This window comes from Dryobates pubescens, chromosome 1 (genome assembly GCF_014839835.1).
Source record: "Dryobates pubescens isolate bDryPub1 chromosome 1, bDryPub1.pri, whole genome shotgun sequence".
Lineage (NCBI taxonomy): Eukaryota > Metazoa > Chordata > Aves > Piciformes > Picidae > Dryobates > Dryobates pubescens.
The window spans coordinates 6,327,922-6,343,324 of record NC_071612.1 but is presented as its reverse complement, the minus strand read 5'-3'; the positions used below and the strand labels follow the sequence as shown (position 1 = coordinate 6,343,324).

Below are 15,403 nucleotides of genomic sequence, written 5' to 3'. Positions count from 1 at the left end.
GATAGGGAAGGGAAGCAGTCTACCAGATAATGTCTATAAAAGAGCTTGGAAACCATTGACATAGGCTAATTGCTTACTGCAGAGTAAAGTTTCCACTCTCTGTAGGCTCATTTCATGTAAACTTCCTAGTCATGTCTAAAACCCTACCCGCAGGACAAACATTGTTAGCACATAAACTGCTTAACCAAGCCCTGCTTGGGGTTCACGGGAAATATTCTGGGGAATGAGGAAGCAAGGAGAAAAGAACGGATAGCATGATCATCTGTCCTCACTGTGCCCAGCCAGAAGCAAACATCTGTCTGGCATCTGGGCTCTGCCACCCACCATTTATTTCCATCTTCAACCTAAACACAGAAGCTAGGCATTTTCATCACCACTGGTCCCCTCAGTGTGAAAATATGGACGGAAGGCATTAGGTAAGAGAGGCTGAGCCAGCAGAAAAATCTCACATGGAGTTGGATGGAATCAAGTGAGGGGAGGAAAGAGAGAGCTTCTACATAGAAAAGCCATAAGAAAGCAGCAGCCTGTAGAAACATTCCACATCTCGCAGAGCATGGGCTCCTTTCCTCACCTAATCGCTCATCTTTAATTTCCTCCCTTTCTCAAGGAGGTGCTGGCAATACTGAGACTGCTGCAGGACATAGCATCAAGCCCAGAAAATCCCATTAGAAATAAACATGTCTTTCCCAAGTCTCTACACTTGCCTTTACTTTTTTCCTCTCAGACACAACCCAAATCATTGTCTTCATCTCAGCATTCATACTTAGCACATGTCCCTGTCCCTCTTGCTCCCAGGCACCCTATGTGGGGTTTAGCAAATCACAGATGCTCTTCCTTGCAGGCAGAGACCACACCATTGCTCAAGAGCACACCCGATCTCCACCCAGTTCATACAACTGGGCCCTGCAGTACCTAGGCTGCTTGCTGACACCTGGATTGCATGTCATGAAACCTTGGCAAAGACTGAGATTCTGCAGCTAAATACCTGTTTCCAAAGGGCATTCCTCTGGAATGACATTTCAAGTCACCCTGTTTAAACAGTAGCCTGACAAAGCATCATGAAGAAATGATATTTTATCTGGTTTCTTGGAAAGTGCTAGTAAATATATAATTTCCACCTTTTTAATCTCTTAATTTACTCCTATCAGCAATAGGGACAAAAAGGCTCTAATTAGATAGCGCTAATCAGGTAGAATGCCATGTGATTGACAGCTCAGAAATTCCTATCTGTTCTCTGAAAAACAGATGGGCCATTTCCCTAATAGAAGCAAAAGATTTATCAAAAGACAAAAGGATGCAAAAACCTCAAAAGGCATAACTACACCTCAGGTCAATACATTTTACTTTGACACAAATCTAAAAGGATTCGTGGGTGGTAAAAGCTTTTTTGGTGAGGCAGACCAGTGATATCACTCAAAGAAAGAACAACATCATCACAAAACTAGCATTAAGAAAACTGTCTGTGCATAAACTGGTAGGGGGGGGATGGGTTTTGTTGCTTTGTTTGCTTGTTTTGAGAACTGTAGGTGCTATTTACTTTGGGTTTTGTTCCCCTCATATATTCTTAATTAGAAAAACGATAAACAGAAAGTCCAGTAACTCAAGCAAAGAATTTTGACAGATTCAACAACAGAATAATTCCATCAGTGCTTTATCCTTCCTAAAGTATTTTTAGTTAGCTACTTGCAGTGAATATCCCAAATATGATTTTAAGTAACAGAAACAAAATAAAGGCTGGCAAGTGACACTTTAAGATTTTACTCAAGAGAGCAGACAGGACCAGGCCATTCATTCCAACATACAATTTTTTCCTATATTTACTTACTCCTATCCTTTAGGAATAGTGGCTTTAAAATGACAAAAAAAAAGTCATTTAAAGCTGAGGTGCGGAAATATCTCTTGTGGCAATGTTTGTCCATCTGGTAAGTTCAAAGTTTAACAAAAAGTCATCATTTGTCCTACATTACTGAAACTTTCAGATCTATTTTCCTAGCATAACCTCATTTGCAAATGAGATAGCTTCTGTTTTGACATCTAACAGAGAAAACTCGCAACATCTGGTGCTTTTTTGTATTCATGGAAAAACCCTAAGCTTACCTGTAACCATTCTTTTCCAATGAAATGTATGAACTGTATAAGAGAGGAGGTGGCAGTCAAAAATTAACATTTGCCTGTTTATCTGGTATCAGTATTCAGACTTCCTAGAAGTAGTATTTTTCCCTTCACCTAAAACTAGGCCTGGATAATATTCCTCTTGGACAAGCACCAAGTGTTTGAAATGCATCTGAGGTCTTCCAAAAAAGTCATGCACAAGTTCCTCATGATGCTTGAACTCTTCATAAAAACTGTCTAGATATTAGGTATTTTCTCCACGGAGTCAACATAGCTATTAATGTGATTTGAAGTTGCTGAGTTTTTTAACAACTTCAGATACAGTCCTGGAATTTTCTAGCCCTGAACCAACTGTCAAACCATACATCAACCACATCATTTTGAAGTATGTTTTGATTTGTGACATTTCAAAATTGTGCAGACACATCAGTTTTTCTGTAAGACTTAAAAGAGCAGCAGGACAAACAATAAAACACCCTTCCAGTATCCTACCCTCTCAGCATTCCATATCCTGGTGTGATGCTGCCCTGACAGGTCTCATTTTCATCATTGTGCACTACCACAAAAAAATTCCAAGCACAAAGAAATAATTGCAAAATTCCTATTTATTTTGTTTTAAATCTGGATGTATATATGGATGCTTAAAGCCTTCTGGATGTATATATGGATGCTTAAAGCCGACAGAGAAGGAGGAGACTAATAAGGCAAATCCTGCAGGTAAATGAGAGGAATGCTAGGAAGGAGATGTGTAAAGAAAGTTTGTAAGGAAGCCAGCAGAAGAAAATACACTGTAGGACTACTTTAAACTATTTTTGAGTGCAGTAGTAACCAAAAGCAAGTAAATAATTTGGGTGTGGAGACATTTTATGTTTCACTCTTCGGAGGAAGTCAACTCACCCGAATATGCCCAGTAAGGATCCCCCGAAGCCTTTCGCCTCCGTATCTGCACAGAACTACCATGTCTGTTTTCATGCAGAGCGCCAACATAACCTTCAGTCAGAGCTGGGAAGAGAAGAAGCAGGAATCATTAGGAAAGTGGTATTTACTCCCTAGAATTTATACTTTGAAGCTTAATTCTTCACTGAAGAGAGACTACAAACTTGGCATTGCTTAATAATTTTAACAGGCGTGTTCCTTACCCATGACAACCCACCATCCGAGGATGATTTACAGAAGCCAGGACTCAATAATGTCATTATTCCCATCTGGCACACGCCTGCCTAACACCAATAGTTCCCACCAGGAAGTTTTGACAGAAACAAGCAAATGAGTATGAACCATGATTCAATGACCAAACTTGCTTTGCCTAGACCCAAAAGATAGCTTACTTAGCTAGGGAATCCCTAACTAGTAATTATAAATTCAAGGCAGTTATTATCAAGATCCTTAAAAGAACACAAATGCAAGCACATGGAATATGATGGTGCAGTGTTATCCTGGTTATCATAACTGCACCTAGTTAAAGCCACATCTGAAAAATCACTCAAGACCAAATAGATCTCCTCCACCTACAGCCTGAAGATCTGAGCCCACAACACACTGGGCAACTCCCTCAACATGAGCAAGGATTGGATAAGGTCACCTCATATGATTCACTCGAATGACGCACATGGGTAGCACTGTATTCTAGCCAGAGGAAGGTTGTGCACATCAGACATAGACCAAACATGGAACACCAATGCCTTACAATATGACAGGGAAAGGCCAACAATGAAGACATCTTTGTAAAGCTCTACAAGGTAGAAGGAATTACATTCATCAGCAAACCCAGAAAAGAACACATCCTACATTGCATGCCAGGACCATTCTTTTATACCTCAAACCACATATTACTGTTTTTTTCCCTTGTAATGGAATGCACACCTTCCATGAGAATGTGAATTGCTTGAGTTTCTTACGTGCAAATTTTGCTTGTTGTTTCTATGCATCTGAATAAATCCAGCTGGAGGTCTGTGCCTTCACAAACATCTTTAATGAATTCAACTACCTTTGTCAAAGCACCACAGCCAAAAAAAAAAATTGTGCTATTATAAACACACATCAACACAAACAAAAACCCTCTTAGATCTGAAGGTGCCGAATGTGAAGGACAAGTATGCACCAAATGTCTCTATGGAAATTTAAGATCAGTTAATCCCAAACCACTTATTTGATCAGGAAGAAATTAGCTTTAGAAAACCATGTAAAGCAGTGCTACCTGTATGCAGTCATCAAGCACTGTATTCCCTTCTGTTCCCAGGCCAATTACAGCTGGGCTGAAATGAAGTTTGTAACAGGACTTTATTGAACATCAAGCACCAGTAACTCAGAGCTTGGCTTTCTTTCCCTTTTGGAAAGCCATGTGAGTGACACCCACTTTGTACCACAGCAGCAGAGCGCGTGCCGTGCCTGAGGGCTATCCACGTGCGCTGAGCAGGTCTACAGACACCTTTCACTCTGCAACATGGCTAATGGATTTCATGCAATCTCAGGAAAGGCATTACAGGTCTGCCCCTGCCAAATTTTCTCTTGTGTGAGCAAAGGTACTAATTGTGCAATTTATTATGAGCCTCTGCTTTGAATGAGTTTTACAGATTTCTTGGCAACTATCTAAATGCTAATTCTCTCTAGGCTGTGAACTAGAAACACTGGAACACATCGTGCTACCAGCATTTGAAGGCGGCATTACGTCACATACCTTGTTCTTTTCTGATTTACCCCATTATGTCTACCTGGCTGGGAGGCAGCAGACAGTCATTTCAACAGGAAAAAGGAGGTAAGGGATGTGCAGACCCAAGCTCTCTTGGAAAAAAAATAAAAGATCTGAGAGCATAAAAATCCCATGAAAACAGAAATAACTTGGATGGCTAGAAAGTTTATTAGGGGGGGAAAGAAATAAAGAAAGAAAGGTCTGATTATTCATTTAAGTGCATGTGCTGAGAAATACACCTGAAGCCCATCCTTATTACAAAATGAAAGACAACAGCAGCTTTCTTCTGAGCATCTTCTACATAGAGGAAGCAAATAGTTGTGAGGGTTTTGCTGCCCAGAAAAATTGATTCCTGCAGGCAGAATGAAGATTTCACCCTGCCTCCTCCAAGAAATAAGGTACTCCTGCAGATACCTGCTCAGGGAGCCCTTCTGTGTGCCTTACCATCAGAAGAAAGCAGCTATGTCTAAATAATCCATATTTATTGAAGGTAAACAAGGCTCTGAGTCAGTGCAAAACATCTGAAGTTGTAAAACCCTTTGTACTTCTAGCCTGAACTATCAAAAAGCCACATGGCAACCATGCTACAGCAATGAATCATTCCATTGATTTTCAGTATCCCCTGTGCAGAAAATTAAATTATGCAAATCCAAGCCTTTATGAATGCCCAACTTTAATGTGAAATTGAATGTTTGCTTCAGTCAGCATCTTACTTATGCAATTAAACCCCAGACACTCTTGTGAAAACATGCAGGTTTAGTTTTCTGTGTAGACGCTTCATAGACTCCTACATTTCTCTACACTTGTAAGTGGTGAAGAGCCACACTGTACAACTGACTTATTTCCACCAAAAAGGATGTTACAAACCAAGAGGGGAGTTCAGGTATTCGTCATGAGAGCTGTGGGAAGGGACTTGCTGGTGATACTGCTAGCCATCATCTGAAGGACTGATAAAGAAATAAATTGGAACATCCTGTTCTTAATAAAATTCTGCCTCCCTGTTAAGACAGCCCAGCATTAATGTCATCAGTCCCCTTACAAACATGCAGCAATTCAGCAGTCATTAGCAATTTAGGGAAGATATACATTTACTGGATAGCTGAAGAAATTCTGGAAGATAGGATGAGAGATCAGGATCTCTGGTCACTCTGTGAACTGTAAGGGTAATGGTCTGCCTATCAAGAATCATAGCATCCCCTTCTTCCCTAAGCTAGCTCAGCTCCCCAGCCTGTTTGCAGCATGGCCATGCATTTCTGCATGGGGCTACACAAACACTCCAAGAAAACACCGTGGGAACAAATAGCTATTGTTGGCAATACTGGTAAAGTCATCAGGAACTGTGCTTTTGTTCTGTGGTGTCAACTGGGGTCAAGGGGCTCTCTTGTGCTGAAGAGGTGCAAGGCACAGAACAGAGCATACACTGGCTTTTCAGATAGAACTTTGGAAGAGCCAACGCATTCTAGTCACTACAGAAAGAGGGTGCTTTATGTATCAAAAGCATCTCATATTACAGGCAGAATAATTGCCTTTTCCAGATGTTGGTAGAGGCTGGGGATGTACCTTCTGACCAAACCAACTTGACACCACCAATGAAAATTCAGCAGGTGTCCCAACACTGCTGAATCTGCTTCTTTCCCTGAAAACATACACACCTAAACCCCCTTTTTCAGCTCCATTAATTAGAGTGCATTTATTCATTTTTGTTAAATGCCCTAGTTCCACAGTTTCAGCAAATATACATGCACATAACTGACTCAAACTCCATTAGCATATTCCAGTCAAGATGTTCCACCTAAACAAATTCTGCAGAAAATATTGAAGCTAAGCTATATTAGCACCAATCACTACAAGTTTCCACAAGTCTTTTTCAGCTGGGAGACAGTTAACAGCTCAAGAACAGAGAGCAGCCAAGAGGCTTCCTGCTCCACTCCCACAAAATGGGATGCTGGAGAAAAGCCAGCCATTATGATGGGTTGGTCCAGCATGGAGCAAACACAGGAGAGGTTCCTTTCTTCTGGGAACATTGGAAAGTTTGGGGAAGTGGAAATCGGGACAATGGGGGGCGGGAGGTTGGGGTAACATGCTCCATGAAAGCTTAAAATGAAGCTGCCAAAACAGAGGGATGGGGTAGAATATAGGCACCCACAGGAGAGCAAGAGGCAGAGAGGGAGAGAAGGGACAGCAATCTTGCCTTGCAAGCTCTCCTTTGATACATCATGCCAGCGCTGATGGTAGAAGGGGTAATGAATACCATAATATATGGTGTGAGACTTGCAGATACACGATTAAAAGAGAAGGGGAACCAATCTTTACGCTCAAATACACAAGCGTGAAATTAAATCCTAAGCAAGTCCTCTGGCTGCTGGTGCAGTATTGCAGGTGTCACGCTTCATAGACACCAGTCAGTGGAGTTGTGCTTTGCCTATCAGAACTACTTCTGCAAGGAACAGAGGATCCTTCAAAGCTAACATGGAGACATCTCTTACACACAATTTCATATAATTTTAATCGGTACTGAGCGCTACATGATTTTAGATGATGTGCTAAATGAATCAACCCGTGCTGCATAGCTGCAGACAGCAAACCCAATGCAACGCCTTAGCATTCGGAGCAGCTTTCCATTCTCTCTGTCTCCATGTATTAACTTCCCAATAAAAATGATTTGATAAGTGCCCTCAAAGGTACGATAAGGTAATTCCTGCCTGAATACCTTACTGGTATTCGCGGTCCACATGAAAACACAAAATTTTATCCCCAATCTACCTTAAATATAAAACTATTATACTATTCAGGGAGATTATATCCCCGGCATTAGTGTTTAAAAGGTATCAACCCACCAGCTGTGTAAGAAAAAAATCCTTTCAGGTCAATACTTTATGTCTGAATGGTGAAATCATTAGTTATGATGGTAGATTAACTAGATTGTGTGCCAAACTCGGATTCATTTAAGCCTTCTTTGAAGACAAAGATTACACACAAATTGTTTCCAGCTGCTCCAATTAAAATGGTACCAAGTCAAAGGTATGCACATTGTCCAGCTCATCATCATTCTGTGGCTTGCTACTGTGGACTATACTCGCAGCTGAATCCATTTCAGTCTTAGTCCCTAATGTGGAAGTACTTTTTCCACTAATGTAGTTCAACTTGGTGCTACTGTTGGAGAGCAAGCCAGCCTCTGGGGACAAGTGCCTATAAGAATCTAGAGCAGCGTCACACTGTAAACAATTAATATGTGTGTGTGTGAAAATAAAATCTTGTTAGTGTGTAGCAAAAAAAACCCTAAATTATAAGGAATGCTAGAAATTAGCTATTAAATCAATGCCAGCAGAAAGGAAACTTCTCACAAACAAGTAAACCACTATTTCCTTTAAGACTGCACACCACCACATTGTACAAGGGAGAGGGGACACAGAAACATTACCTGAAGGGCTTTCCTGTCATCTTTCAAATGGACTTTAAGAGATCACTGAGCCAAGGCACTTAGCCATCTGCAAGCCTATAGCTTCAAGCAAGCCTCATGGAAAAAATGCAGCAGCTCTATCTAGGTGAGTTTACTGTAGTTTTAATTGGACTGCACTAAAGAGAAGCAGGTAAGCTGAAGACACCGCAGTGCTCCAGACTGCAACACAACGCTCTGCTGAGAAGAGTTTAAGCTTCCAGGCAATTTCTTAGAATAAATGTCAAGTGGGCCAGAAGGGGAAAAACAGAGGAGGGAAAAAACTGATAGGAAATTAATTTATAATACAGAACAATTAAAATATTTTCCTACAATTAAAATAAATAATGGTTAGATCCATCTCTCCAGGCTCTTTCATGGATGACTTCCTAAACAAAAATAGGCTATTTGCCTTAAATATTTTAGCATCCTTTGACAGCACATAAATCTAGAAGTATTTCAGGCACAGCTAATCCATTTTGATAGTGCATTACTTTAAAACAGACTCTTCAGCCACAAATTCCCATATTTTGCAGATTATTTTATATCTTGCCAAAGAAGGATGAAAGTTACAACAGCATATGGTGGTCAGGCAGCATCAACAAATTGTATTCTGAATGAGCCGCCTTCCTTTGATTATGCTGCAGAGATTTCTTCTGATTATCAGATAAAAGACAAAGTCAATTCTCCTGTGAATGCAGCACATCAATTTTTGCAGCTTTCCATTAATGAAATATGGGAGATACATGTCGCAAGTTTCTCACAAGGAAGTGGCACCCATCTGCCAAGAGATGCAGAGCCCCTTCCCAGATGACAGTGACCCAGGCAGCCCTTTAATTCCTGCACGAGCACAACCCATAGGTCTGTTCCTAAAGAGGACAGGGGGACTTCTCACACCATTCATTCCCTGGTGCTCACGTGCCTGATAGATGATGTGGTTACAGCGCAAATCCTAAGAACAAGAACATAAATGCAGAGCACAGCAGGCCTTTACAGGAACTAACCAGCAGACTGCAATTTGAAGATGAAAAATAGTCCAGGGAACATGCTGTCAAACTGTGGGGATTAAATTAACTAGCAGAATTAAAAGCCCTTATCCCAAACATGAATACACCAGTCACCAGGTGCATTAACCCTTGGTAACCTGTTGAGTTCAAAGCCAGCAAGTGTAATGCAATTTTATATTACTCCAATGTATCAACACAATGCAATTCCCAAAGCATTAGAGCTGATGCAGACAAGCAACAGAGAACAGATTTTCAGTGTAGTCTCCCTTATGTTACAAGGGAGCTTAAAGGTAACAGGAGTATCTCCTACATCAGAGCAAGCCTTATGCCAAATCAGAACAAGGGTACCACAATGCCCAGTGCTATCAGCCACTCTCCAGCAGAGCCAATGTCCTTCCAAGAAAAAGCAAACCAGTCTCCTGTCACAATTTCCCACAGATCCTTCTCTCAGTCTGCCTGGCTTTATAAGCAAGATGAGCAAAGCTCATTAGCAAGACAGTAAGGCAACTTCAAGTTGCATTAATGATGCCCGAATAAGGGGACTGAGAAAAAGCAGCTTGGGAAGCCAGGAAAAGACAGATGCTGCTAGACAATTAGAAAGGGGTGGGTTTTCCCTTTTCATGGCTTACACTCTGCTGGCATTAGCTGTGAATTTGGACCACTGATATCAACTGTCATCACCTGCAGCAGTTCTGCTAAGAGTAACCACAGTCAGACCCATAACCAACAGTGCCAAAAATTTCCACCTCAAGATAAAAGCACAAATTAGACCAACTGCAACGTCATCCCTTTCAGAAGGAACAGCAACCTGCAACAAAGCTGCCAGAGAACTTGGAAAATACTAGATTGTTCTCAGAGTGCAGTACAGGAGCTCTAATCTACCCATATGTGCGTGTCATGAAAGAGCCCAGTCTGTTATCTTTTGACAAATGCCCAAACAACTGCACTCCTCCAGGGTGGAGCGGCTGCTGCTCATGTCACACTCATCATGCAATGGTGCTAGCTGCAGAAACAAAGTTTGAGGACCCCAGCATCAGAAACACGCATCCCCAATCACTGGGAACTGCAAACACACCAAAACCAGCTGCATTTGGTCCACTCAGAGTAAAACCTTCATCATGCTGAAGTGTTCCCTGACCCTCCCGTGAACACAGAGATAAACTCCATTTACCTTTAAGAAAAATTTCTTGAACACACTGGTTTTCTTGGCATCTAAGTTAAGATACCTTGAAAATAACCAATGCACATTATTTCCTAAAAATCAGACTCCTCTTCAGACATGTCTAATTTGTGTAGTCAGACAGAAAAATAATTGGGAGCACTTGAAAACTCTGTAACCTTGAAAACTCTTGGTCTGCACATGTTTCACAGTCCCTCAGACTTCTGTTAACCATCATTACCTGCATTTCTTAAAAGGAGGAATCCTCATCCTTGTTCATCACCTCTCCATGCTGTACTTCAGAAGGCTCACATCACTTCTGAATTTTATTCATAACACTGTGTGATGCAAACACAGAAATAAAACTTCAGAGCAGAGGTTCATAAGTAAGTTTGACCTCCACAGGAAAGCTGATGCTCTCTCTGCCAGTGCTGACTGATTTGCAGAAGATACGAGCAAGAAAACAGATAAACTCACTTCTCCAATATCTAGGGTAGCCTGGTCAGAGTGAACCAAGGCAATGAAAATGCAGGTATCAGGGCAAAATGACTGCTCATAAAGCCAGGTCCAACATCTTTGCACTATTTCCCCAAGGGCAAGCTTGAATTCAAGGTTTGAACAAGGGGGAATCCAGATGAAGCACGACGACACCAAGCTGGGGGCAGGAGTTGATCTGCTGGAGGGTTGAGAGGCTCTGCAGAGGGACCTCGACAGGCTGGGCAGATGGGCAGAGTCCAACGGCATGAGATTTAACACATCCAAGTGCCGGGTTCTGCACATTGGCCACAGCAACCCCATGCAGAGCTACAGGCTGGGGTCAGAGTGGCTGGAGAGCAGTCAGGCTGAGAGGGACCTGGGGGTGCTGGTCGACGGTAGACTGAACATGAGCCTGCAGTGTGCCCAGGCAGCTAAGAGGGCCAATGGCATCCTGGCCTGCATCAGGAACAGTGTGGCCAGCAGGAGCAGGGAGGTCATTCTGCCCCTGGTTAGGGGGTTAGGCACTGGTTAGGCCGCACCTCGAGTACTGTGTCCAGTTCTGGGCCCCTCAGTTTAGGAAGGATGTTGACTTGCTGGAACGAGTCCAGAGAAGAGCAACAAAGTTGGTGAGGGGTTTGGAACATAAGCCCTACGAGGAGAGGCTGAGGGAGCTGGGGTTGCTTAGCCTGGAGAAGAGGAGACTCAGGGGTGACCTTATTACTCTCTACAACTACCTGAAGGGAGGTTGTAGACAGACGGATGTTGGTCTCTTCTCCCAGGCAAGCAGTACCAGAACAAGAGGACACAGTCTCAGGCTGCGCCAGGGGAGATTCAGGCTGGATGTTAGAAAAAAGTTCTATACAGAAAGAGTGATTGCACATTGGAATGGGCTGCCTGGGGAGGTGGTGGAGTCGCCATCACTGGAGGTTTTTAGGAGAAGACTTGACAGGGTGCTTGGTGCTGTGGGTTAGTTGCTTGGGCGGTGTTGGATTGGTTGATGGGTTGGACACGATGATCTTGAAGGTCTCTTCCAACCTGGTTTATTCTATGTATTCTATGTATGTATTTGTGCCAAAGGGACTGGAATCTGTCAGCAGAGGCACACTGAGAAGGGGCAATCTTGGTCTCTTCATTCATGGCATGGTTTATCCAGGAAATGCAGGAACACATGTTGTGAGACTTGTTCACATGACAAGTTCACAATGGCCACAGGGGGCTTTATTTCACTTGTTGCCTTACCTAAATCTTAGAGGTTTTACACCATGGCCAGAACCACCTGTGTATCATTCTCACACAACCAGGTGCTGCAGCATGCACACTGTTAGAAGAGCAGCCTCTGAACAGCAAATGAATGTGACCTTAATGGAGCATTTTGTACTTTTAATTCCTTCTTTAATGCAGAATCACACAATTTTCATTTCACTAAAGCCAGTAATACTCAGGAAAACACACAAGCTCCTGCAAAACCACTGATTTCACCTCACTGCTCTGGAAATAATTTGCTTGTATCTACTGCCAGCATTTGTCCTAGTACAGCCTTATTACATTTCCAATACAGATTCCCTTAAGTCACATCAGAAGTATATTGACAAAAAATATTTACTATACTCATCAAAAGAACCATAGAATGGGCCTTGTATTGCAGACCTGCTCTGTGCAGGACTTCTGTCCACTCCAGCTGCCATCTTTCCAGACATGCTCAGGCTTCCCTGTAGGTAATCTACAATTTCACTGCTCATGTCATCATCCCATTAAAGCCACCTTTGTATAGCAGTAAAGACAAGAAAGACAAGCATGCATCTGCAAACCAGGGTAAACCAAGTCTGCTAAACTGAGGTAGAGTTCCCAGCGTGGACCCTGGGTTTGTGTAAGCGTGACAAATCTCTCCTGGGGAAGAGTTCAGCCCGCAGTGTAAATGTAGCCCTCGCTCCAAGACATCCCTTCAAACTGACCTGCCTCCAGCATCAAAGGAGCAGCTAAGTCAGCATTCAGCCAGGAGAAAATGCAGGGCACAGTGTGGATTTCATTTACACGGAGAACAGCAAAGGACTGTATGAAGCCAATGGAGCTGCTCCCACTGCAGGGCATGGTGCATGGCCCATTATAAAACCTTCAGAGACAGGGGCTCTGTCAGCTAATAAAAATCCCTCATTCTTTACACATTTTTTTTTTTTAACCTGTGTCCTTTGGCCCATTTAACAACTTATTGACTGTGGGAAATAAAGTGAGGCCACATCAATCTTTTGCTGGTTATTTGGTTCAGGTTTTCAAATTAATGCAGAAGGTAGAAAGCTCAATCTGAGAAGAGAAAGGAGAAATGCTCCAGTCCTACAGTGGGGTGTCTTCCTCTCAGTTTGCAGTCTGTTCTCACCATTTACAGATGGGAGATTTCCCTGAGCAAAGATGGAAGGGCATAAACCAGCTTTCTCCCCTGGATCAAGCAGAAATCACTCTGCACTGAAAAAGATCAGCAGGACTCGGGCAGTCCAGATTTAGTGCCTCAAGCACATGACAGCAAATCAAGCCAGATCCACAAAAATAATTTTTGGATCACACTGGGTAGAACCAAGAAAATAAGCATTCATTTTTATTTGTGTAAAGATGTATTAATTTGGCTTACGATCTACAAAAGAGGGATTTCCACCTGCTTTGTGCTGACACCTTACATGCAGATTTTGCAGCAAAAGGTTTCATCCACACTTCTTTCCCAAAATACAAATGTGAAGTGAAAAACTGAGGTAAATAGAGGGTTTTCTTGTGCTGACTGAACAAGTTTAGTCAGGGATATATACCACAAAATGTGACCTGCCATCTTGAGAGCGCTTTCTTTTCTTTCCATGCAAGTTGCATTGTTCAAAGGGAAAAGACATGACAAATACTACAGATATCATCTGTAAAATGAATCAAACTTCCATCTTAGCTTTGCAGTCCTCCATTTTTTTTTTCACCCAGGCATGATTTTTTTCCCCAGAAATTTCCCAGCAGAAGGCTCTAGTGTGGTTTAGGGTCCAAAACTAATGCTTGATTCCTTAGTCATTTGTCTCTGGAGAATGCAGTAAAGCACTTGACACAAAACCTCATACTCCTAATAGCAAGACTACTAGGGCCTTTGGCAACAGGAACACACAAAAAAAAGTAGGAATAGAGCTCAGATGAAGTAAATAGATAAAAATTGCCAGTACTGAGGCACACTTGGTAATCATACAGCAACAGTATGCAGCACAGTCTGAAAAGGCACAGGGTCACTGTTCTTTCCTATACAGCCAGTTTAACTACCTACAGGACAAAGCTAACACCACACTCAGTAAATGTAAATGATGCTAAACCAAGAGGAAGAGAAGCAAGCAAGAATGCCTCCAAAATATTTGGCTGTTTGGCAAGTTCAGCAAAACGGGCTGATGTAAGTGAGACATTCCACTGAAGACAGATATAAGGCTATGCAGTTGGGAAGAAATAATAAGCAGTGCAGGAATGAAGTGAGGGACTGCTGTTTAGAAAGCAGTAATGCAGAAAGACTTGAGCATTAGGGTGGATAATGAATTAGATGAAAGTTCATGCTGCAATACCACTGCAGAAAAAGGCAGTTGCTATCCTGGGGCACATGCAGAGATACTGGAAGCAATAACTCAGTTTTAGACAGTCTTTGGCAAGACTGTCACTGCAGTGCCACATGCTGTTTGAGGCCCATTACTCAAAAAAGAGACAAATAATAGAGATCATCATTTTTAAGCAAAAATCTAAGACCCAAGGCAGGTGAAGGAGCAATGCAAAGGGATGACACACGACACATGGAATGCATCAAATAATCTTTAACAACCACCTTGTGCCCTATTTTGCGCTGGTCTGGACAGCCCAGCCACAGGCTGCTCAGCTCTGCCTGGCCTTGTTTTTGTGCGCTCATGCTCATATATTTCCAAGTCTCAAACACTCCACTCTCTACCTCCTTGTTTCATAGATCAATTTTCATAACAAGCCTCATAAAGAGTTAGATTTTAAAGCACTCAGAAGTGTTGATCTTCAGACAAGAAGTGCTCTCATAGCACAAGAGTGAAAGAGGAGAAGAGAAGAGCTCTGTAAGGAACAAAGGGATGCTTTCACCTTGTAATGAGCACGGTGGGAGCTCAAATGCACACTATCTTTTAAGCAAGGGGCAGGTTTGAGAAGAGACATTTAGTGCACAAGTGCTGGGAGCAAAACATGCTTTGCTTAAGTGCTACTGCAGATAGGCTCTGGCTGAGAATAGAGACCATGGTCTAAGTGATCGTCAGCAGGGAGGCACACAGCCTTCCTGACCAATTTGAACAGGTCCCATGTTGCCAGGCCAACAAAGGAGAAGGTAGCTCTGGCATGGGTAGAAGAAAGCTGGAGAGCTGCACACTCGATGCCTGAGCTTTCACTTCCCCTTAGAGCTCCTCTTCTCTGGAAGGTTCAGACACAAAAGCTCGCTCCTTTCCTATTCCAGTTACAACCAGTCTGCAACATTCTCCAGTTTCTACTGTTACTAATCTTACAGTTATTACAAG

General features: G+C 42.4%; 1 protein-coding gene across 1 annotated transcript in view; it reads right to left on the bottom strand.

Moving 5' to 3' along the window:
- Positions 1 to 15,403, bottom strand: part of PTPRG (protein tyrosine phosphatase receptor type G) — a 429,887-nt gene that overhangs the window by 329,863 nt on the left and 84,621 nt on the right. The window contains exon 2 of the mRNA XM_054160911.1: positions 3,010 to 3,114. Coding sequence (XP_054016886.1) covers positions 3,010 to 3,114 — 105 coding nt within the window. The remainder of the gene's footprint in view (positions 1 to 3,009; positions 3,115 to 15,403) is intronic.